General features: G+C 40.5%; 1 protein-coding gene across 1 annotated transcript in view; it reads right to left on the reverse strand.

Annotated features, from left to right (window-relative positions):
* Positions 1–3,660: 3,660 nt before the first annotated feature.
* si:ch211-266k8.4 (rab GTPase-activating protein 1-like) overlaps positions 3,661–24,719 on the reverse strand; it is a 113,902-nt gene continuing 92,843 nt past the window's right edge. The window contains exons 12-13 of the mRNA XM_060838652.1: positions 9,582–9,704; positions 3,661–3,893 (exon numbers count right to left, since the gene is read on the reverse strand). Of these exons, the coding sequence (XP_060694635.1) occupies positions 3,661–3,893; positions 9,582–9,704 (356 nt within the window). The remainder of the gene's footprint in view (positions 3,894–9,581; positions 9,705–24,719) is intronic.

A 24,719-nucleotide genomic window follows, 5' to 3' on the forward strand; every position in this document is an offset into this window, starting at 1 on the left:
GCATCATTATTGTACAGAAAAATGAGTTAGTGCCACAAGTATAGATTTTGAATTAGAACTTCTTTTTACATATCTGTTTGCAGAACAATATTTCTTAACAATAATGTAAATTTGGCAGTGGTATGGTTGCATAGCAGACACCTCTGATTATGCAATGTAACCATCCACTGTTTACTAAGTGACATTTTAGTTGATGACTTTATTGAAAGCAATCGGCAAGACAATGCTGGCATCTCCTAGTGCAATGCCAGATCTTTAAAAGATCTAATTAGTTCCACTTCCCTGGTTTTCCCCATAGCCCTGTAATTCTTTTCTTTTTCAAGCACTTGTTATGTCCTTTTGAAAAGTAGTATTGGATCTGCTTCTACTACCCTTTAAGGCAGTGCATTTCAGGTCATGACAATTGCTTTATCTTTTGCCAATTCCCATAAATCTGTTTTTGCTACTATTTGTTTCAGAAGGCAGTTAAGAATCCATCCCATCCCTGAATGCCTGGAGTCATGTATAGGCAGTCCACAAATGCTCAAGAAGCATTAATGAGCTAATTTGGCTTTTAACCACAATCCAGCAGTTGTGACATCACGACTGAAACTAGCCTCTTATTGCAGATTTATTTATTTGAGTGAATTTAAATTTGAAGACTGCCATAGTGGGGATTTGATCTGGTGGCTCCGGACCATTGGTGCGAGCCTCTGGATTATGAGCCCCATAACCTAAATATTTTTCTGTCAGTGAAAACAATTCTTCTGATTCTACCCTATCAAAGCCTTACATGACTAATTATAATTACATAATCAGCTCCCAGCTTCAAGCCTGATGGAGAGTAGGGTTGAATTATTAAATGGATTGGATTAGTTTCATCGCTGGCTGGGTCCAGCACTGATTAGGATGATTGTGTGCTAAGACTAAATGAGGTTTGGCACAATTCAAGACTCCACATCACAGAAAAACGCATTCACAGCTTTTGATGGGACTGGTTTGAGCTGGAGCGACTCCTCTGTTTCGTGATACCAAAGCCATTAACTAGAGGAGAGGAAAACAAAACTTGAAAGACAGAAATGCTGCATCTGCACAGCAAGATTCATCAGCCACGATGTGAGAACATCAGAAGAGGAGGAAGCTATTTTGTCCCTCACACCTCATTCCTTTATACCTCCATGGGATAGGAACATCACTGGTGAGGTCAGTATTTATTGCCTTTGTCCATCTTTAATGCCCGTTAAGGAAGTGGCAATAAGGCCCCTTCTTGAACAGCTGTGGTCCATGTAGGTACATCCAAGCAGTACTGTTGGGAAGGGACCCAGTGTCTCAGCCACAATGAAGGAATGGTGCATGGTTTGAAGGAGCACCCACAGATGGTTGCGTTGGTTTGTGTTTGTTGCTCTAATCCTTCTGGGTAGTTGAGCTCATGGCTTGGAAAAGTGCTGTCAAAGTCTTGATGAATGGCTGCAGGTTTTTTTGGGTGGGAAGAGAAGGTGCTCCAAATTCCCAATGTGCTTGGAATGAAAATATTTAACATTTTGGCATCTTGTAGATGGTACACAATGCTGTCACTATGTGCTGTATGGAGCAAGTGTTTGAGATGGTGAATAAAACGTCAATCAAGTCAGTTGCTTTGTCTTGAATAGTGTTGCACTTCTTTAGTATTGTTGGAGTCACAGTCATCCAGGTAAATGGAGAGTGTTCTATCAAATTCCTGACTTGTGCCTTCTAGATGGTGGATCAGCTTTTGGGAAGTCAGGGGGTGAGTTACCTGCAACAGAAGTCCCAATCTCTGATTTGTACTCGTAGCTACTGCAGATATGTGATTTCTCCAGTTTAGTTTCTGGTCAATACCAACCTCTGGGATATTGACAGTAAGGAAGTGAGGAGAGGATGGGAAAATTTCAGCGGCAGTAGAGTCATTTGAGTTGGACATCGTTTCTCTCTGACAATCGTGTTGTGTAAATATGTTGTTCGTGATTTATCAGCCCAAGCCTAAGATCACAACTAACTATATAAACTCCATTTAGCTATCTAGATTTTGTAACTTTTTATTAATCTTTCCCAACAATATTTATGAATGACTGTCTGATATTTTAAATTCAGCCCAAACATCTGCACCTGTTGTGTTAAATGAGTCTTTCTTTGCTTTTCCAATATAGCAAAGTGCGAGGTACTGCATTTGGTAAGAGGGATAAAGATACTCACTCTTGGAAAAATAAAAGGCCACACAAGGTCAAAGTGTAAAGGGAATCAGAAATCATTGAAAATAATCTATGTAGGTTAGCAAAGCTACAAAATGTATAGAAACCATGGGTCTCGGTCAAACTGAATAATAGTAAAAAGCAAAAGAGTTTTTTCCAAACTTGTGAAGAAACTTGATTAGACCACATTTGGAAAATAGAACAATGCTCTGGTTCTCCCACAGGGGTAAATGATGGAGAGTGGAAGCTATTTTTAGTGCAGATGCACTCACTGAGCCTTGGTGAAGCTACAACCCATTAAATAGTGGGCTTTATGCTAGAAATGAACTCAATTCTTATTTAGCTCCCTATTGAATGGATCATTTTGTGAGGGAAATGAAATGGTCCCTTAAACCTGCCAATATCTGCCAGATCCGTGTGGAGTTCTCATTCCTTTAGACTGTTCCTTTCTGATTTTGTCCAGCAGCAATGGCTTTAACCTGGTGTGAATTTGGGACGTTTTGGAAGGGTACAATGAGAATCACGTCAACTCTCAGCCAGCGTGGATTCTGCAGAAGCCTAGAGTATGTGGAAATACCTCAAAGGCAGCCTGTTTACATGACAGGATCATTTTCTCTTACCCACTCTCACTCCACATCAGTTAAATTTGAAGAGCAGCTGCAAATGGGTTTGAGCTAAGCAGCTTTGGATTGGGACTATCATTCTAGGATGTACTGGGCAGGAATAGTTATTTTCCTTCAAGCACTGTCTGACAGCATGAGTCTTTTCTTATAATAATGTGTTGAGCTCCTCAGATAATTAGACAGAGGGCAGAGGAGAGGCAATGGTTTAGTGGTATTATCATTAGACTATTAATCTAGAAACTTAGCTAATGTTCTGAGGACCTGGGTTCAAATCTTATTTCAACGGATGGTAGAGTTTGAACTCAAAAAAATCTGGAATTAAGAGTCTAATGATAACTATGAATTCATTGTTGGAAAAAACCTTTCTGGTTTACTAATGTGCTTTAGGGAAGGAAATCTGCCATCCATACCTGGGCTGGCCTACATGTGACTCCAGAACCACAGCAATGTGGTTGACTCTTAACAGCCCTCTGGGCAATTAGGGATGGGGCGATATATGCTGGCCTAGCCAGGGACACCCCCATCCCTTGAGTAAATTAAAAAAACATAAAACAGCAGCAACTAATTTTAAACTTTTTTTAATATAAAGCTTGAGAGTGCATTTCATTAGACACAAGTGCATTAGTGACAAACTATGAGGACTGGCACTGCTTTTTAAAAAATATATTTACGAGACAAAGTTAATTAACTCGGCACGTTTAATGAACAAATAACATGGAGTCAGTAGTAGTGGACACCTAATTACAGAGTCAAAATATCCACTCCCCTTTCAAATAGTTTTCTTTGCTAAACTGACGAGGAAATAATTGCCCCAATATTGGTTCCCTGGCGATGGCAAGTTTAACCCGGTCTTATCGGGAAGTTTTCTCAATCCTCCCCCTCCCACCAACCCCCCTCCTCGCCTGCCCTTTGTTGTTGAGAGTAGTTGACCGACGCTTTGAATGACCAGGGATAAACAATGTTTTTTCCTGTGAAGGGGTTTCCCTGTGTCCTTCAGACAAGTGACGCAAATCTTGCAGGTAACAGCGGGCTATTTTCAGCATCTTGGTAAGCGTGTCCTTCAATGTCTCTTGTTGTCCTGCTCCTTATGGAACCAAAAAAAAAGAAACACATTTAACAATTGTGATAAAAATTGCATTAACATTTGCAGCATAGGCGCAGCTCATTCATAGAAATGCTCAGATCAGTGCTGAACATAAGGCTCTCACCAAATCTCTTCAATTCATCCTCCCTTCAATACTTTTTGCCCTCATGTACTTATCCAGACTCCTCAAGAGTGGATCTCTGGATTTTGTCACCATGTGCATTTTTGTGTAAAGAGTGAGGAGAGGCAATATAAACAATGGAATAATTCCAAACAAAAACAGAGAAACACATAGAAAAATCTTTGAAGCTAACATGTCAGATTGACAGGGCTGTTATAAAAGATGGAACATTGGTCTTAATAAAAAGTGCAAATACAAGGAAGTAAAGCTATCTTTTTATCGATCACTGGTTAGGCCCCTGATGGAGCAGTCCGCTCAGTGTTGGATATCACTGATAAGGAAGTGTGTCAAGGCTTCAGAGAGGTTGCAGAGGAGATGTGTTAGATTAATACCAGGGATGAAGGACTTCACAAGTATATGGAGATACTGGAGAGACTATGATTGTTCACCCTGTAATAGTGATAGTTAAAGGTAATTCTTAATAGACGTGTTCCAATTTTCTGATTGGCTTTCAAGGGGCAATCAAGGATAAACAACCAATGGACCAAGAATCCCCACATTTGAGAATGGACAAGAGCAAAAATATTTCTGGAACAATAAGGAAATTACAAATTGCAAACTCTGAGATGCAACTTTATAAGCACATCATATATGAAGCAGAACTTGGCTCAGTAAATGATAATGTCAGTATGCATTTATAAATAAAATGAAACAGGGCAGAATACCAATTACTCTTAATCCCATGTAATTGAGGAATCTTTTCTTTTCATATCATTCCTAAGTTATGTTACCACAGGAGAGTTGAGATGAAGGCATACCAAGCATAATTCGCATCCAGACATAGAATTCCTGCCTGAAACACTCATTGTGGTGAAGACTTGGATCCAAATGGAACATTTCTTGATGACATTGTGGCAGCGTTAAACACCCCAAGGTTGAAAGTTTTTCCTGAAGGAACCTGTTATTGTCTCAGGGTTAATTTTGCAGTTAACTCCTCCTTCCAGTTAGTACAGCTCTATCCTCAAAGTCAGGAACTCAGTTCAGAGTGCTTAACTTCCAAAGGACGCTGGTCCCAATTTAAAGTGCATTGATGGGTTTTAGATTTCAAATACTTGAAGAAGGAAATATAGCAGGGAAACAGACAGTCCTTCAAATTAGCTGGTGCAGAAATGTGGGTTGAATGGCCTCTAACCATGCTGCCCAATTCTTTGGCACCATATTGTGTTTTTTTTTGTGCAAGTAAAACAAAGTGCAATTTGGCACTGGCTTGATTAGCAAAACAAACCTAGAAGAAACATAAAGAGCAGCCACAAAAACACCATCACCATCACATTCCCCACCACGCCACTCACCATCCCTGTCTTGGGATAGTAACTTCATTCTTTCACTGTCGTTGGGGTAAAATCCTTGAACTCCCTTCCTAATAGTCCCTTCATCCTAAAGGCTGCAGCGGTTCAGGAAGGCAGCTCATTGTCACTTTCTCCAGGGTAATTAGGGTTGGGCAATAAATGCTGACTTAGCCAGCGATGCCCATATCCCATGAACAAATTTTTTTAAAGCTGCTATGGGACAGAATAAAAATTCGATCAAGGCTTTGGTTATTTTCTGAATTAACTTGTTTGGGGTTGTTGTTGTGACTGGAAGCACCAGCACTTGTTGCCCATGCTTAATTGTATAAGATAAATGCGATAAACCTTCCTTAATACCTTCTAATGTGGCTTTGTGTCAATAACTGGCTGATAACTACTCCTATGAATCACCTTGGTGCGTTTTGCATATTAACAATATGTTCCTTCATGTTTCATTTCAACTTGGTGAAGGAATATAGTTCAGCGTATGGATGGTGTGTGACTTGATGGGAGGTTGCAGTTGTTGGTGAAGTTCCCATGCATTTGTATATACATGACTGGGAAGAAGCTCTGAGAGTAGCACTTTGGTTTCCATTAGAAACAGTGGCTCAGTAGCACCCATTCTGACTGAGCTGGCTGAGACCTGACAGACATAACTGCCAGGTTAGGCCTGCAGCACATTGGGAGAAAATAAAAGGAAAGGGGAAGTTTCATGACTTTGCCCTCACAAATCTGTTATCGCAGGTGCAACTGCCCGTGACATTGCATTGCATAGAGTATTATGTTCATATAAAATTGATTGTTATAGAATCATGGAATCTGTACAGTGCGGAGGCAAGCCATTAGGCACCTCGAGTCCACACTGACCCTCTGGACAGCATCCCACCCAGACCCAGCTTCCTATCCTATACCTGTAACTTGGCATTTTCCATGGCTAATTCACTTATCCTATACATCCCTGGGCACAATGGGCATATTAGCATGGCCAATCCTCCTAACCTGTACATCTTCAGATCTGCTCACCATATCTGTTTGAGTGTCTTGAGTCTTGGCTCCCAATGGAAGTGTGCCACCATGATGTCTAATGTCATGTCCATGCAGGATATCTCAGATTAATGTCTGTGTTGAGACCCTGCAGTAGCCCATATGAAAGCAAGACTTGTGGGAGTATGTAGGGCAATGGACGAATCTTACTGTGTGTTTCAGACATTTTTGTTTTCTTTTGCATCAGCCAACGGTTTTGAGGTAATGATAAAACATAGCCACACCAACTTAAACCAACCATAGATGGGTGTTGGTCAGGTCAGTTGGCTGATTTGCGATGCCAATAGCATGGGTTCAATTCCTGCACCAGCTGGGGTAATCATGAAGGCCTTTCCTTCTCAACCTGTCCGCTTGCCTGAGGCATGGTGGCCCTCAGGTTAAACCACCACTGATCGTCTTTCTCAAATGAGAGAGAACCCTATAGTCCAGTGGAACTGGACGACTTTACCTTTGTCCTTCCCAGTGATGAGAAAAGGTTTTGCTGCAATATTAGATCTGGATGCTGCCTTAGCACTCACAACTCGAGTAAAGAAAACTTTTATCCCAATCATTGCTGGCTGTGGGCCAGTACAGAGTTGAAACTAGTCCAATCACTGAATACTTCAACTCTTCTCTCAAAACAGGATTGATGTAGAGAGCTGATTTTGCAATTATCATTAATCATAGAAGGTTTTGATAGAGAGAAAATGCTTTCATTGGCAGCAGGTTCAGTAACCAAAGGACATACATTTAAGGGAAAAGAACCAGAGGCAAAATTAAGAATTTTTTTTTGTAGCAAGTGAACGCATGGCAGAAATAAATTCATTAAGGAATTTGTTGTCGCTTTTGAATCAACCTGTTCAGAGATGTTATCACACACCTCTGGATTCAACAAGGAATTAGATAAATGCTGTATGTGAAAAGATCTGCAGGGGTTTCGTGAGAAAGCAGCAGAGGAGTGGGACTAATTGGCTTGCTCTTTCAGAGAGTCAACATGGAACAAGATGGGCTGAATGCCTTTCTTTTGTGCTGTGTAATGCTATATGGGGCATGGAGATTGATTCACAGCTGGAGGCCACATTAATTTTCATCAGTACATTGAGGCACCTCCTGCCTCCAACAGGACAGTGTGGTGGGTGCAGTGGCCAGGAAGTTCTGGAGTTGCATATCTAACCCCATTTGTATAAGGTCTTCCTTTATCACAGTTCGATCAGTGGACTGGAGCCCCTAAATGTCCTCTGAAGTCATCCAGAAAGTCACTCAGCTGTATAAACAATGGCTATTCCAGGGAGAGGTGCCCTACCACCATCTTCTCAGGGCAACTATGGATGAGCAACTCCAAATGTTGCCCGCATGCTAAGAAAGGATATTAAAAATAAAATAAAAACAGGTCATGGAGATGCGTAACAAGAAAAGAAAGTTGTCTAAGACAAACCACCACAGATACTCAACAAGATTAACTTCAGACAAAACAACACAAGAGCCATCGCTAATCTTGTGTCAATTGAGTCAGACTTTGTACAAGTTCACACTTTGAACAGGTTACAGGATATAACTGAAGAGAAAATCTGTCAATGGATGAGTGAACGAATAAAATATACTGTTGTGACTTAGACTAACAGGGGCAGAATTCTACCTAGTTGTCAAGTAACTGCAGCACAAGATACATGCACTGATTTAAAAAAAACTCAGCAAAGGCCAGCGCAACACCTAATGACCACAGCAAATAAACCTTCAACTGTCCTTGTAATCTCAATTCCTCATCAGAATTGACAGAGCTGGACTGTATCCTGCTTTGAACTGACACTTAATTCTGTTTCAGCGGAATGAGAAAATTAATCCCATCTCCCACATTCTCCACATTAATTCACTTTGTAGTAGCTCATTGGGCAATGCAGGGTTGACACCTGTAGATGGATGCATTCTTTGAGGGCTCCATCATTAGGCTGAGCTACACTGAGTTGCTCTTTGTAAAATGGAGTAGCTTGGCTTTACAGGGATGCCATAATTTGTAGTAACAACATCGTTCTCAAACGATTGAGAAGTGCTAAGTGTAATGCATGGATGTATCAATTATGTCAAAATTCAGATTGTTTAGATTGTATGAAACTGAAGAGCAGCAGGTAACAAGACCAGTCAGATTTACTGTTCATTATGATGTTTCTCCGGCATGTTGTGAACTTCAGGACCTAGGAGAATAATTTTTTATTCTTGAAGACTTCAGGGCAATCCTAGAGGATAGCAAACCCTAATGACATATCTAGATGAGGGTGATATCAGGTTGTGCTATTTTCTGCCATTACAAAAGTGTTTGTTGAGTTAAACCATCATTATTTCATCGCGTTGAGCACTCCAATACCGATGATGCGAGGTTGTAGGAAATTCCAGAGCTGGAATTTCATTGAGGGTAGACAGAGGGGTAGATTATGTTCCATCATTCATGTTTTGGAGAATGTTGCAAATCACCTGCCTCCTTAGAATGATACAGCATTAGAAGAGGCTATTTGGTCCATCACATGTGTACTAGCTCTTTGAAAGAGCTATTCAATTCTTTCATTTTCCTCTTTTATTTCTTCCATTGGTCAAAAAATGTTTTCCTTTTCAAGCCTTTATCTAATTCTCTCTTTACAATTACTACCAGCTCAAGGGCTATAAGTCTGTGTTCCCCCTCAGTGGTCTTACACACATCTCCGATTTTCATTGCTTTACTACTGTGGCTTTGCATTCAGCCGCATAGGCCTTAAACTCTGGAATTCCCTCCCTGAATCTTAAAACTTCTCAGTCTTCCAATGTGATACAATACTTCTTAAAATCCACAGTTCTGTCTCAGACATGCATCACCTGTCTCAATGTCTCCTCATATAGCTCACCGTCTCTGATCAAGTTCCTTGGAAGTGGCCTGCAGGCCCATGTAAAGACAAGTTATTATTGGATCCGTTCCGACCTACCCTTCCAGGTGGTGTAACCCAGATTACTGCAACTCACTTCATAAATTTTCTTGTGACTGTTTTGCTGATAACTGAAACTGTGTACTCTGGTTACTAGCCCTCTCAGCCTGTCTTTTTGTGAATTGCGATCCAGGTTACACATTGTTTGTGCTTAAAATATTAAAATACTTGCTGTTACTGATCCTTACTTTACCTTGTAAATAAAAAAAACTGAAGTTGTAATTCAATGCTGAGAGTGGAGACGTACCTCTTCCTATCGATGAACTTGACCTTGTAGTCCTCTTCCCTTCTGCTCCCTTTGTGTCAAGTGCTTTTTTCCCATTTAGCTTTGTCGTATTTTCCACAGTGGCTGCCTGAATGGAGAGCTTGCCTGTGGATATATCACAGAACAGAGCTTGATATAAACATAGTAATGTTTCAGTGATTAGGGGTTCAAGTCCCATTCCAAAGATTTCAGCACTAAGTTTCGTCTGACACCCCAGAGCTGGATGAGTGTCACAAAGTCAGAGGTGGCAGCTGATGTGACTAGTTGTGCTGCACAAGGATCTCTATTGAGGCTTCAACTATTCACCATATTCACTAACAACTTGGATGATGGGTTACAAAACCACATTTACAAGTCTGCTAGTGGAGGAAAAGAGAGAAAGCCTTGCATTTATATTGTGTTTTTCATAGCTCCCATTGGGCATCTCAATGTGCTAACTACACAAGGTCCCCAGTTTACAAAAGTTCATACTTATGAACACAACCCGATAGGGGGATGTGGTTTTAAAGTTTCAACATTTGAACATTTCGTGTACTTACAAACAGCTGCTTTACACTGTCCTGCATTGTTTTTCAACTTGTGAACAAATAGACTAGAAAATAGACTGCAGAATGAAACCTGTTCACAACCTGGGGATTGCCTGGAGTAATATTTGAAGTTTAGTGACCATTGTAGGAAATGCAGCATTCATTTGGTCAGCAAATTCCCACAAACAGCAATGTGATAATGATCAGATAATTGCTGTGTTGATTGAATGATAAGAACTATGTCTTGCTCTTCCTAGAAATTCTGCCACGGGAGCCATTATGTTCAGCAGGCCTACAGATCAGGCTTTGGTTTAATGCCTCATCTGAAAGGTGACCCCTTTGAGAGTGCAGTTGTCTCTTGGTACATACGCATGGCCTAAAAATTAAATTCAGACCTTTGAGAAATCAGTTTAGGGAAGCATTCCAGACAAAAAGTGACAGAAGTTTGGAACTTAATTCTACAAATGGCAGCTGATACCCCTAGATTACCTCTTGATTTCAAATTATGATTTCAACATATTGTCTAGCTATCACCATTGTTAGCAGCTAACCCGTGAATGCAACTTTAAAAAGAAGGGTTTTGTGATTTACACATGAAAGAAGTGAAACTATCACTATATTCTAACAGATGAAAGGCTTAACAGACAACCAATTTTTCAATGTATAATTTCAGTTACATCACACTGCAAATTTTTGCTATAAATTCTGTGTTACGATCGAGCCTTCCACAATCATCTGATGAAGGAGCGTTGCTCCAAAAGCTAGTGTGCTTCCAATTAAACCTATTGGACTATAACCTGGTGTTGTGTGATTTTTAACTGATTTTAAATTAGTTTTTCTCTTATTTATTTGTTTGGGAAGAACTGAGCATTTCTGGCTAATTTAGTGTTTATTGCCCATCTGCACATGGCCTGGAGAAGTTAAATTTGAGCCACGTTCTTGAATTGTTGCAGACCTTGAGTGTGGGCTCACTCAGTGGTTTTAGCACATTCCAGCATTTTGACTCAGCAACAGTGAAGGAATAGTGATATCATTTAAGGTCAGGACGGTATATGGTTTAGAGAGAAACTAGCAGCTGGTGATGTTCCTATGCATCTGCTGCCTTATCCTTCTAGGTGGTAGAGTTTGCTGTGCATCAGTGGTGAGGGAGTGAATATTGATGGTAGTAGATGTGATATCATTAAAGTAAGGACCTGTCTTCGTGCTATGGGACTCCATGATTCTATAAGTGGACTGCTGTATCCCCCATGGTGTCAAGCTTTTTGATTGTTGTTGCAGCTGCACTTATCCAGGGAAGCGGAGCATATTCCATCACATTCTTGACATGTGCCTTGTAGATGATGGACAGTATGTAAGGAGGCAGGATTTGAGTTACTAACTGCTCTTCTTGTAGCCACAGGATTTAAACTAGCTGGTCCAATTTTACTTCTAGTCAATGGTAATCCCAGGACATTTACAGTGAAGAACTCAATGATGGTAATGCCATTGCATGCGACAGGTTCTTCTGAGCTTAGGCTTTTTTAGGGCTATGGAGTTAGGTTACAGATCAGCCAAGACCTCACTGAATGGCAGAACTGTGTCTCCTTTTGTTCCTATGTTCTTTTTTGAGGAGACATCAAACCAAGCTTCATCTTACTCCCAGGTGGATGTGAAGGGTCTTATGCAACTGTTTCAAAGGAGAGCAGGTTTATTTATTTCTGTTGGTGCGGACCAATACCTACCACCCAACAAAAATCACAGATAAGTGGATTACCTGGACGTTCGTCAATTGCTGTGCAGGAGCTTGCAAATTGGTTGTGTTTCCTATAACATAATGACTTATGTTTCCTGTTTTGTCTTAAATTAAACTGTCGTCAAACCTTTTTAAAATGTCAGGTAGATAAATGTACATTGTCTATCATATAAACAAGAGGAGGCCCTTTTGGAAAGGAAGGGGAAGATAAAGAGGAAAGCAGAGGGTTTCAGGGAGTTCCAAAAATGGGGAAGATAACTGAAGGCTCTGGTGGAGGAAACCACTTCAAACATTTCTTAGCGGACATCCTGAGCTTGTGAAAAGGTTCTAGGTGATTGCAAATTTTTGTCTTTATTTAAAAACCTTCATTAATTTCTTTCCAAGGAAAAATACATGGGAATGGAAAGCCCAAAAATTGGGTAGGACTGTGGCTCAGTGGTTAGCACTGCTACCTCACAGTACCAGGGTCCCTGGTTCGATTCCAGCCTTGGGTGACTATCTGTGTGGACTTTGCACATCCTCCCTGTGTCTGCGTGGGTTTCCTCCCACAGTTCAAAGATGTGCAGGTCAGGTGAATTGGCCATGCTAAATTGCCCGTAGTGTTAGGTGCATTAGTCAAAGGGAAATGGGTCTGGGTGGGTTATTCTTCAGAGGGATTGTTGAGCTGAAGGGCCTGTTTCCACACTGGAGGGAATCCACAAAAATCATTTAAAATAAGGATTAAAGAATACACAAGATGTACAATTTAATGTCCTGATTGTATTATCAGCTCTTGTCAACATGGCTTCATGGGAGGATCAAATGCTATAACCCTAGCAAAGCAGATATAAATGAAGATGTGACTAAAGTCCTATAAATGTTTCATATTGAAGTGGTCATTCTTGCATGGCTATAATAGCTAACAAAGAGGTTTTCTGTACAGTTAATGACAATAGTTGATAGTTAAGCCAAAAATGATATATCTTATGGATATACTGGGTAATTTCAGGCAAGAGCAATCTTCTCTTTCTATAAAAGTAGCTTGGGCAAAAACTCTGCCAATCTTTCTATTACTTTAAAAAGTGCTGGAGCAAAGGTTAACATTAAGGATTGCAGAGTCAGCGTTTTATTTTATATAAGGAAGAACATGTTTATTTCTTTAACATTGTGAACTTTCATTTAAATAAAAAAATGTATTAAGCTTCACATGACCAATTTTGCATAGTGGTCCTTTGTTCTTTGTTATCTCCATATCGATCGACTGTGGACGTGCAGATATATGCACAGAAATGTAGTGGTGCAGACAAAACCACAACAGAATCTTTGCACTGAATTATGATAATAAAACTGAACTTCTCGTATTGTGCATCTGTTCTTCACATGAATGAGTGGCAGCAAACATATATTAAACTACCTGTCCTTAGAAGAAATATTGTGAAGTTTGTGCTGCTACCTATGAATTAGACATAATATAGGAAGCATGTTGCTTTGTAAGTAAGTCTTGTTTCAAAACAGCAGTGAGGAGGTATTGAGACAACCAGGAGCTCCTCCAGATATTTTTGAATAGAAAGAACTTTAAGTTCAAATTCTCCAAATGCTTTTTTCTCAAAACAGAGTTTCAATAAGGAGATTTGACAGCTCAGTCTTTGTTCTTTAAAGAATTGCAAGGAATCAAAAAAAAACATGATTTACGAAGATATTATTGCAAATCCTACCCAAAAAGAACTTGCAACAAGCTCATTCCAAAATTGTATAACATTGGTGCCAATTTTTTTCCACATTCTTAAATCAGGGTTTGGACATTGATGGCAAGGCTGCCATTTTTGACATTTGAGTTTCCTTCAGAAGGGTTGGTGGGCCTTCTGGAATTGCTGCGGTTTATGTAACAAAGGTACACAGGATCTTGCTAGACCACATTAGAGGGCAGTTATGAATTAACTAGGTTGGTATGTAACTGTAGCCAGACTATCCAGCCCGAAAGGATATAAGTTGACAGTTTGTTTTTAAAAATGACAATCTGACAGCTTCATAGTAATTTTCACTACAACAGTATTTTATTTACAGATTTTAAAAATAGAATTCAATGTGTTAAGTGCCACGGTGTGGACTGAATTGATTAAGAATAAATGTTGGTCTGGGCATCAAGGGAATTTCCATGCTCGTCTTTGGAAACTTGCTGTGGGATCATTTAGGTCCAATTTAACAGGAAGATAGGAATGAGACGGCAGATTAGATGAAAGAGAATGTTCACCTTATTCACATTTCTCTTGTTGAATGGGAATAATTTGAAACATTTCATTATGTATAGATTTACATAAGCTTCACAGGATTCAAATAAGCTATTTGGATCAACTAGTTTTCACCAGTGCTTATTTTCCATACTTAACCCTATCAGCCAAGGTTCCTATTATTTTATTCTTGTTTACTAACCTAGTTTATCCTTAAACAGATCTATCTTACTAGTCTCTGCACCCCTTTATGGTACCAATTTGGCTTTGTAGTGTAGTGGTTATGTTATTGACTCGTACTCACAAAGCTCTGGACTGCTGCTGTAGCCAAAGTAGTTACATGGCTAGTCCAGGTCAGTTCTGGTCACTGGTAATCCCAGGATATCAGTAATGGGGATTCAGCATTGATAAAACAAGTGAATATCAAGAGCTGATGGTTATATTCCCTCTTCTTGGAGATGGTCATTGCTTGGCACTTGTGTCGCATAAATATTACTACTCACTTGTCAGCCCATGCCTGGATGGTGTCCAGGTCTTTTTATATTTTGTCATGAGTGCTTCAGTTTCTGAATGGTCTTGAATGGTGCTGAATATTGTGCAATCATCAGCAAACATTCCCACTTCTGACCTTATGATAGAAGGATGATCATTAATGAAGCAGCTGAAGATGGTTGGGCTTAGTTCCTGAGGAATGCCTGATGACATATCGTGAGGCTGAGAATGACATATCGTGAGGCTGAGATGACTGACTACCAACGACCATTATCATCTTCCTTTGTATCAGGTATGGTTTCAACCTGAGGAGAGTTTTCTCCAACTCCCACTGACACTAGTTTTACCTATGTTGAATGATGGTCACAACTACTTCAGAAAACTATTGAAAACTTTTCTAACAACATCTTCAAAACCCACAACTCTCTACCACCTAAAAGGACAAGAACAGCAAATGCATGAAAGCACCGAACTCACAAGTTCTTTAAGCCAAACACCATAGATCTATTTTGCTGTTCCTTCACTGTCATTGGGTCAAAATTTTAAAAATCTCTTTCCATAACAGCACACGAGTGTCTATATATCTCACAGACAGCAATTCAACAATATATTCAGCACTAATCCAATCCAGAACCAGCGATGTTCCACTTGCATACACTCAGAGGCCAAACTCCAAACTGTTGTCCACACGTTCATGGAGACATATGGTAAAATGGCCCTTAGGCTAAACATTCAGAAAACAAAATTCCTCTACCATATTTTCTCGTCTTGCAATTATCCCTCAACAATAAAGATTTAGAGCAAGCCATTTTGGACAATGTGGATCAAATCTCATACCTTTGGACCCTCCTCTGAATGAAGGCAGACATAGACAACGAAACTCAACATCACCTCTAGTTGTCAGTATTGTCTTTGGCTGTCTGTAGAGCAGAGTATTTAATGACAAACACCACAAGCCTATCACTAAGCTCATAGTCTACAGGGTGGCATATTACCCCCTGCCCTATACGAGCCAGAGACATGGAAAATGCACATGAAATCAGTCAAGAATACTACCAACAATGTCTTCACAAAATCCTGCAAATCCATTGGTAGGATAGGTAGATCAATATCAGTATGTCTCTCAGGCCCACATCCCCAACATCGAGGAACTGAGTCTGCTCTGAACTACATCAGCACTGTTAGCCTGATTTCATGATGAGGTCTATGGAATGGGTCTTGAACTTACAAGCCTGTGACTGAGGGGTGACAGTGCTCTCCACTGAACCATAGCCAATCTTTGGTAAAAATAGACTTTTGGAAAAAGTCCATTTCAAGTTGGAATAAATCAGTCTTTCCCACACTACTCCATAAATGGGTAGATTCAGTAAAACTAAACAGCTTCCAGCTAATTTGAAACATTATAGGTTCAGAAGGTTGATATCGCATCATGTTCTCACTAACCAATAACATAAGTTATGCCCCCGATTACAGAAAACACAATTACAATGATGAAACATGATAGTCTCCCAATGTATTAACAACAATGTTTTTTAAAAGGGCGCTTTTCTCATTTTTCATTGAACGCATTATGAAACTGGCTAGTATACAGAATGAATACTGTTTGAATAAACTTGTGTTACTAACTTGCCTTGGAGTAAATGGCTCATAGCCAACTCTATTCAGCAACAACACTTCAAACACAGGAGATGTAATCTCACCAAATACTTACTTTTAAGTTCCTTGAAAGAATTAATAAAAATTATGTGTAATGAATATTTAAAGTTATTTACTTGGCTGAACTACACTTACAATTAAAAGTATCTACCTTTCAAACAGATTCTTCTCAATCGCATATAATTGTTAGGCTGAGCGAGAGCTGTTTCGCGACACCATTGGGGCGAGATTTCTCACTAAGAAAGATGCAAAATATCTCATGGAACGATTTTAAAGGAGAATTTTACTCGCCATCAGGAATACGTTTAAGAAACTAGTTCATGTTTTAAAATGAATGCCTATCCCAGTTGGAAAGAAGAATTCTAGGAAGGAGATAAGTCAACTCTGGCTAACCAGAGCAGTTAAGCATAGCATCAGATTGAAGGAAAAAACACACAATGCGGCAAATGTCAGTACTAAGTCAGAGGATTGGGACAGTTTTAAAGACCAACAAAGGATGACTGAATAATAATAAAGAGGAATAATAATAAAGAAAACTCTGAATAAATTTACAATTACCATCAAGACTGATATGCAAAAAAGGAAATAGTGGCCAATATGAACATAGACCCTGTAGAGTGAGAGTCTGAGGAAATAATAATGGGAACCAGGAAATGGCAAAGGAGGAAATATTTTGCATCAGTCTTCACTGTAGAAGACACTAATAACGGTCCTGCTGGTTAAAGCACAGCAGGTTAGGCAGCATCCAAGGAATAGGAAATTCGACGTTTCGGAAGGGCTCTGGCCCGAAACGTCGAATTTCCTGTTCCTTGGATGTTGCCTAACCTGCTGTGCTTTAACCAGCAACACATTTTCAGCTCTGATCTCCAGCATCTGCAGACCTCACTTTTTACACAAGTAACGCTCCAAAAATAATGAATAATCAAAGGACATAAAGGGGAGAGGAAATAAATACAATAACTATCAACAGAGTAAAAATGCTGGGGAAACTAATGAGGCTAAAGACCTGTACCTATCTGAATGCATCTTAGGATATTAAAAGAAGTAGGTATAGAGACAGTGGATGCACTGGGAGTAATCATCCAAGAATTCTTAGACTCAGAAAAAGTACCAGGGAATTGCCAGTGTAATATCTTTATTCAAACAGGGAAGGAGACAAATAAACCCAATTAATTATTGGTCAGTTAGCTTAAGATTCATTTTTGGGAAAATGTTAGAATCTATCATAAAGGATCTGGTGGACAGTGAAGAAGATTAACTCAGAGTACAATGGGACCTTGATTACTTGGGTCAATGGGCCGAGGAGTGGCAGATGGAGTTTAATTTAGAAAAATGTGTGATGTTGAATTTTGTTAAGACTTTCTCCTTTTGTTAAGACAAACCAGAGTAGGCCTTATATAGTTAATGGTAGAGCCCTGGGGAGTGTTGCCAAACAAAGAGTCCTAGAGATGCAGGTACATAATTCCTTGAAAGTGGAGTTGCAGGTAGATAGGTTGGTGAAGAAGGTGAAGAAGAACACTTGCCTTCATTGATCAGAACATTTGAGTACACAAGTTGAGATGTCATACTGTGACTGTACAGGACATTGGTGATGCCACGTTTAGCATTCTGCATAGCAGTTCCGGTCACTCTTCTGTAGGAAAGATGTTCTTAAGTTTGATAACGCTCAGAAAAGATTTACAAGTATGTTGGCTGGGACTGGAGGGTTTGAGTTATAAGGAGAGGCTGAATAGGCTGGGCCATTTTTCCCTGGAGCATCACAGACTGAGGTGTGACTTTATAGAAGTTTATAAAATCATTGGGGCATGGATAGGGGGAATAGCCAAGGATTTTTTTTTCTCTCTCTCAGGGTGGGGAAATCCAAAACTAGAGGGTGTAGGTTTAAGGTGAAAGATTTAAAAAGGACCCAAGGAGTAACGTTTTCATGCATGTATGGAACGAGCTGCCAGAGAAAGTGGTGGAGTCTGGTATAATTACAACATTTAAAGGTATCTGATGGATATGTGAATAGGAAGGGTTTATAGGGATATGAGCCAAATGCTGGCAAATGGGACTAGGTCAGATTGGAATGCCTGATGAGCAGGGACAAGTTGGACCAAAAGGTCTATTTCCATGCTGTATGACTCTGTGGCATCAAAGCATTTAGAAGTAATATACATAATATCCATCATCATGCAGAGTCACCATACATTCATGCAGGGAAAAAAAATGTCTGATAAACTTTTAGAGTCCACTGAAAAGATAAATGTCAGAGTAAACAAAGGATAAGTAGTGAGTGCAATATATTTGGATTCCCAGAAGGCATTTGATAAGGTATCATGCGTTAAGCTAGTTAATAAGGGAACGGCCCATAATTTCTGAGATAGTTCATTAGCAAAGATAGAAGATTGGTTAATTAATAGAAGGCAGAGATTTGGGACAAAAGGTGTATTGTCAGGATGACAAACTTTAACTAGGGGAGTGCCAGAAGTATCAGTGCTGGGGCTACAATAATTACAACACATATTAATGACTTGAATGAGGAAAGTGAATGTACTGTAGCCAAGTTTGGGATGACACAAAAATAGTTAAAAATCACACAACACCAGGTTATAGTCCAACAGCACAATCCTTAAGCATTATTTATACAAAACAAGCATACAAATTCAGCAGGTCAGAGGGAAGGCAAGTGTACTGTTGGCCTTTAGTTTAAAGGAATGGAATATAAAAATAGGAAAGTCTTCCTGAAACTGTACAAGACACTAGTTAGAATACTGGTGAATTGTGGTCCCTCAGATGACAGGGTAGATGTGGAGAGCTTGGTTGCCCTTGTAGGAGAATCTAGGACCAGAGGGCATGAGTAAAGGGGTCACCCAGTTAGAACTGAGATGGGGAGGAATTTCTTATTCTAGAGGGTAGTGAGTCTGTGGAAATCCTCACAGCAGATAGCTGTGCAGGTTGTTTTGATAAGTATAATATCAAGGCTGAGATAGATAGATTCTTCTTTAATAAGAGCATCAGGAGTTTTGATGAAAAAACAAGAAAGTGGAATTGAAGATTTAGATCAGCCATGGTCTAATTAAATAGCAGAAAAAACTTTTGGGCTGAATGGCCTCCATCTGTGCGTATTTCTTATGGTCTTGCTCTGGCCAAATATTTATCGTTTGATCAATGTTATTCAAACATGATTGGTATGTGTGGGAGTTTTCTGTGTGCAAATTGGCTGTCACAGTGGACTACACCATAATAATGACTACATTAAAGAAAATGTTTCAACAGCTTTTGGGACATCCTGTGGTTGTGAGAGACTCTATTAAAGTGTGGGTCCTTTCCTAGTGATTCAAAAGAGATTGGGGTTGAAATCACGTTCACTGGAAAAAGGGCAACATCCTCTTGGTAACAAATAGCAAAGTCAAACATGATCCCACGAACCAGCAAGACAGAATGGCTGCAATTATTCATCATGAGACCCTTTTAATGTTTTCCTTCAGGCTCTCCTTGAATCTTTTCAATAGAACTGAAACAACAAAGGTACATGGGATTGCTACAGGGACATTCTCTCGTGTGCTGCTGTGTGCAATTATTCTGCCTTTCTCTGGACTTCTGATAAACAGTGCAGATTCCCGTGGGCCTCTCACCACAGTCCTGCTCATTGAATTTTCTTCACATTTAGATCGCTTAAGGACCACAATCAGAAGAGTATAGGATTTCAAGTACTTTTGAAGGACCCGGGGGACTAGGATCACGATTTCAATGTCTGAGAGATTGTGAAATCCAAACTGAACAATTTGATCACATCTTTAATCTAAAGAGTGTGTTGTTCACAAAATAAAATTTGTGAATACTGCTTTGTTTTAATATTTTACAATATTCTGAAAAATTATGCTCCATAGTACTAGCACTTCTGAAGTGAAGCAATAGCAACCAAAGTGCTTCCTTTGCCATAACCTGTACTGAATGCCTCAATTGAGTGGGTCATGGAGATGCTTTGGTTCATATTCTGCCAAATAGAATTCCGGATTCTGTTATTTACAGCAAAGTGAACGTATGTTCAGCAATAGGAAAGACCTGCACCTCTTCCACTGGTGCTATGTAAAGGACCAGCCATGTAATTCCCAGGTAAGATGTTTTTGCCTTACTCTTGCTCTTAACATGTTTGTGGAAGTATCATGGCGTGTTTTTGGAAGACCTGATTCTGAAGGGAATATGCCACATCCAGACAGGATGGTTGGGGAAGGGGTTAACATCTCAGTGGACAGAAAGCCTGCTGAGCAATGGATCTGTATCTGCACTCCTACTTGGGCTGCAACACAACAGAGACAAGGACTAAAGCTGTAGAGATGGCAAGTTATATGCAGAGGTAGTAGCAAGAGGGCTCATCACAGACTATCTTTGGCTTTATGCCAATGCTGTTTTTGCAACATCTTGTGCTGTCGCAGTCTGTACATGCACTGCCCCCAAAGCTGCTTGTTCTGTATCACTAAGGCTCTTCAACTCCTTATGTAATGTCATTCTCCTTTATTTACATCTGTCCAGACTAGGTTTTCCAATACAGCTGTCTAATGTAGTGTCTGAGACCTCTCCCATCACATGTTCATTCTATACTGGTGTCTTCTAGTTTATTGAAGTCAGGGTCACGTGATTGGGTACATCTCTTATTATACCACATCAACACATTATTAGTCTTCAGGGAACAAACATTTTCTCCATCTCAGCCAGGAGCAGTCTGAACGACCTACATTTCAGATACAAAGTAAACCACTTCTTATAACAAACATGGGAGAGGATGGCAGTGCCAGTGGCCATCAAGGTTGCTGTCCCTGATTTCTCAACAAGCAGATCCTTATAGGTGGGACAGGTGGCATAATACACTTTTCACAATATGCCATTCATCTCTGCTTCAGGAGATATAGGGTCATAGAGATGTACAGCATAGAAACAGACCCTTTGTTTCAACTTGCCCAAGCTGACCAGGTATCCTAAATTAATCTAGTCCCATTTGTCAGCATTTGGCCATTATGCCTCTAAAACCCTCTTATTATATTCAGGTGCCATTTGTGGAACCATTCAGGTGCTTTTTAAATGGAGCAATTGTACTGGCCTCCACCATTTCCTCTGGCAGCTCATTCCATACATGCATGAACCTCTGCGTGAAAATATTACTTCATAGGTTCGTTTTATATCTTTCCCCTCTCACCTTAAACTGATGCCCTCTAGTTTTGTACTCACCTGGAAAGAAACACCTTGGCTTGGGACGTTATTGTCTTTCCCCTTAATAAAGAGATGGGCGCGTTGGTTTTGCTGGAGTAGCGAGATTTCAAATGAGAACCATGTGTTCCATGTTGTAGAATAAAGCAACAGTGTCTTGAGGCAATGGCTCTGAAGCCTGGACCACTCAGAGTAAGCCTTTTAATACTCATTAGAGTGGGAGTCCAGCTCTTAACAGTTTTCTTCAAGCTCCATGAACTTGCTATCATTAGACAGCCCCTGCCAACGGGCATTCGGACGTCGGTTTGAAAAGCAGGGAGGAGGAAACATTGGAGGAGACACCAAGAGTCCCCATCATTTTTGTGGGCTATCCACAATCAGTCATTGATTAGAGAGCCAGTGCAGATACATTGGGCCAAATGGCCTTCTTTTTTTCTGTAACAATTCTGTCGTTCGGCTTTCCTAAAATGATGTCCAATTATCAGCGTGACTCTGTAAACCCCCACATTTCAAACCATCAGCTGGCAACATCAGAGTATGTTCTCGGCCAAAACCTGAAATTAAACCCACAGACTAAGAACCTTTCTATAATAACACTATTGCCACAGCAACCTCACAGGCCAGGGACCCAGGTTCAATTCCTGCCTGGGGCAGCTGTCTGTGTGGAGTTTGCCTATTCTCCCCACGTCTGTGTAGGTTTTCTCCAGGTACTCCGGCTTCCTCCCATAGTTTCAAAGATGCTAAATTGCCCGTAGTGTTAGGCGCATTAGTCAAGGGTGAATGTAAGGAGGGTCAGTGTAAAACTACCAGGCCTCATAGATAGCTCAGCAGTTACAGCATTGGTCTTGTAAACCAGAGGTTGCAAGTTCAAATCTCACTGGGGCCTCTTTGCACTTAGTGCTGTTGCCAAGCTCCACTCAGTTCCAGCACTTGGTCATTTTCAAGATTTGGGTGTGAGACTGAAGTATACAACGTTCAAATCATACAACACCAGGTTATAGTCCAACAGGTTTTTTTTGGGGTGGCACGGTGGCTCAGTGGTTAGCCCTGCTGCCTTACAGCACCAGGGACCTGGGTTCGATTCCCACCTGTCTGTGTGGAGTTTGCATATTCTCCCCATGTCTGTGTGGGTTTGCTCTGGTTTCCTCCCACATGCCAAAGATGAGCAGGTCATGGGAATTGGCCATGCTAAATTGCCCATGGTGTTAGGTGCATTAGTCAGGGGTAAATATAGGGTAGGGGAATGGATTTGGGTAGGTTACTCTTCGGAGGGGTAGTGTGGACTTGTTCGGCTGAAGGGCCTGTTTCCACACTGTAGAGAATCTAATCTAATCCAGCAACACCTCCAATAATACTTGTAAAATGGAATGGACACCGTTTCTGCATTCCCTCAGCATCTACCTTGCAGGTGCTTTGTCCCATCATAACAAACTGCTACCCCAGGAGTTGTGGCAAGGCTGATGGAAGGCTGCTGACTTTCAATGTGGGAGGTTACAGGTGGCCTTGCAGGATATCCTCAAGAGTCAGAGTTTGGTCTTACCTCTCCCCCCCTCCCCCCCCCCCCCCCCGCACATGGGCAGCAGCAGCAGTCTGGGTTGGCTGCTTGGCAGACAACAGAAAGGTGGCATTGAACTCTTTAGAAATAAACTTCAGGAGGATAGGTTATTGTGGAAAATATTGGCGGGAAGGAACACCATTTGCTCCAGGTTGGAAACAGCAATGCATCCAACATTCTCGTGAATAGGACACCATATAATCAGGAAAGAAAGAGAATGTAAGTAGGGAAAGTGGTACTAATAACAAAGACAAATATGTAGAGTGGCATACTCCCATTTTGTACAATTGGAAACATGGGACATTTTACTATCTTCAAGTTTACTAAAGACAAAAAAAACTGCAGATGCTGGAATCCAAGGTGGACAAGTAGGAGGCTAGAAGAGCACAGCAAGCCAAGCAGCATCAGGAGGAGGAGAAGTCAATGTTTTGGAGGGTTACACCTGAAATGTTGACTTGTCTACCTCCTGATACTGTTTGGCTTGCTGTGTTCTTCCAGCTTCCTGCTTGTCTATCTTCAAGTTCACAGCTGTTACATATCTGTGTAGGTCTCTGTGTTTGTGTGAAAGGGTACACATCAAAGCATTTATATAAGTGAGTGTATATTGAGACCAAAAGACATTAAAAGCTGGAGTACTCATTTGACATATCAAGTCTTCTGCCATTCAATGACATCATGGATGATCTGAGAAATCTCAACTCTACTTTCCTGCCTTTTCTATATAACCCTTAACTCCCTTACTAATTAAAAATCTGTCTATCTCAGCCTTGAATATACTTAGTGACCCAGCTTCTATAGCCCTCTGTAAAAATAATTCCCAGATTTACTACCTTTGCAGGGCGAAATAAATTCTCACCTCTGTCCTAACTAGGTGACTTCTTACTGAGTTTGTGCAACACATACCTGTTCACAGATTTCTAGATCTAGTCTAAGTTATAGCTTGCATAGTTCTAGCAAGACATTCCTACTTTTATACTCCATTCCCTTTGAAATAAAGGTCAACCTTCCATATTACCTGCTGAACATGTATGCAAGTTTGTTGCGATTTACACTTGAGGAGCCCCAAATTCCTCTGTGCTGTAGCTTTCTCCATTTAAGTCATATTCAGCTCATCTGTTCTTCCTGCCAAGTGCATGACCTCACATTTTCCCACATTACATGCCATCTGCCAACTCATTTAATCTGTCTATATCCCTCTGTGGACTCTGAGTCTTACTCACCACTGGCTCAAACTTTGTGTCATTGTCAGACTTGGATATCGTACATTTACGTTCGTCACCCAACTCATTAATATATATTATAAATTATTGTGAGAAGAAAGTGAGGTCTGCAGATGCTGGAGATCAGAGCTGAAAATGTGTTGCTGGAAAAGCGCAGCAGGGCAGGCACCATCCAAGGAATAGGAGATTCGAAGTTTCGGGCATAAGCCCTTCGTCAGGAATGCCCGAAACGTCGAATCTCCTGTTCCTTGGATGCTGCCTGACCTGCTGCGCTTTTTCAGCAACACATTTTCAGCTATAAATTATTGTGGCCCTAGCACTGATCCCTGTGGTCCACCACTTATTACAGTTTGCCATTTTGAAATGTCTCCGTTAAATCAACTCTGACTTCCATTAGTTAGCCAATCATCTATCCATGTTAATATACTATGACCAGCAGCATATGCTCTTATCTTATTAAGTAGCCCATTGTTTGGCACCTTATCAAACCATCCTTCTGGAAATCCAAATATATTACATTTACTTCTTCCCATTTATCTATTCT

Source organism: Hemiscyllium ocellatum, chromosome 18 (assembly GCF_020745735.1).
Source record: "Hemiscyllium ocellatum isolate sHemOce1 chromosome 18, sHemOce1.pat.X.cur, whole genome shotgun sequence".
NCBI lineage: Eukaryota > Metazoa > Chordata > Chondrichthyes > Orectolobiformes > Hemiscylliidae > Hemiscyllium > Hemiscyllium ocellatum.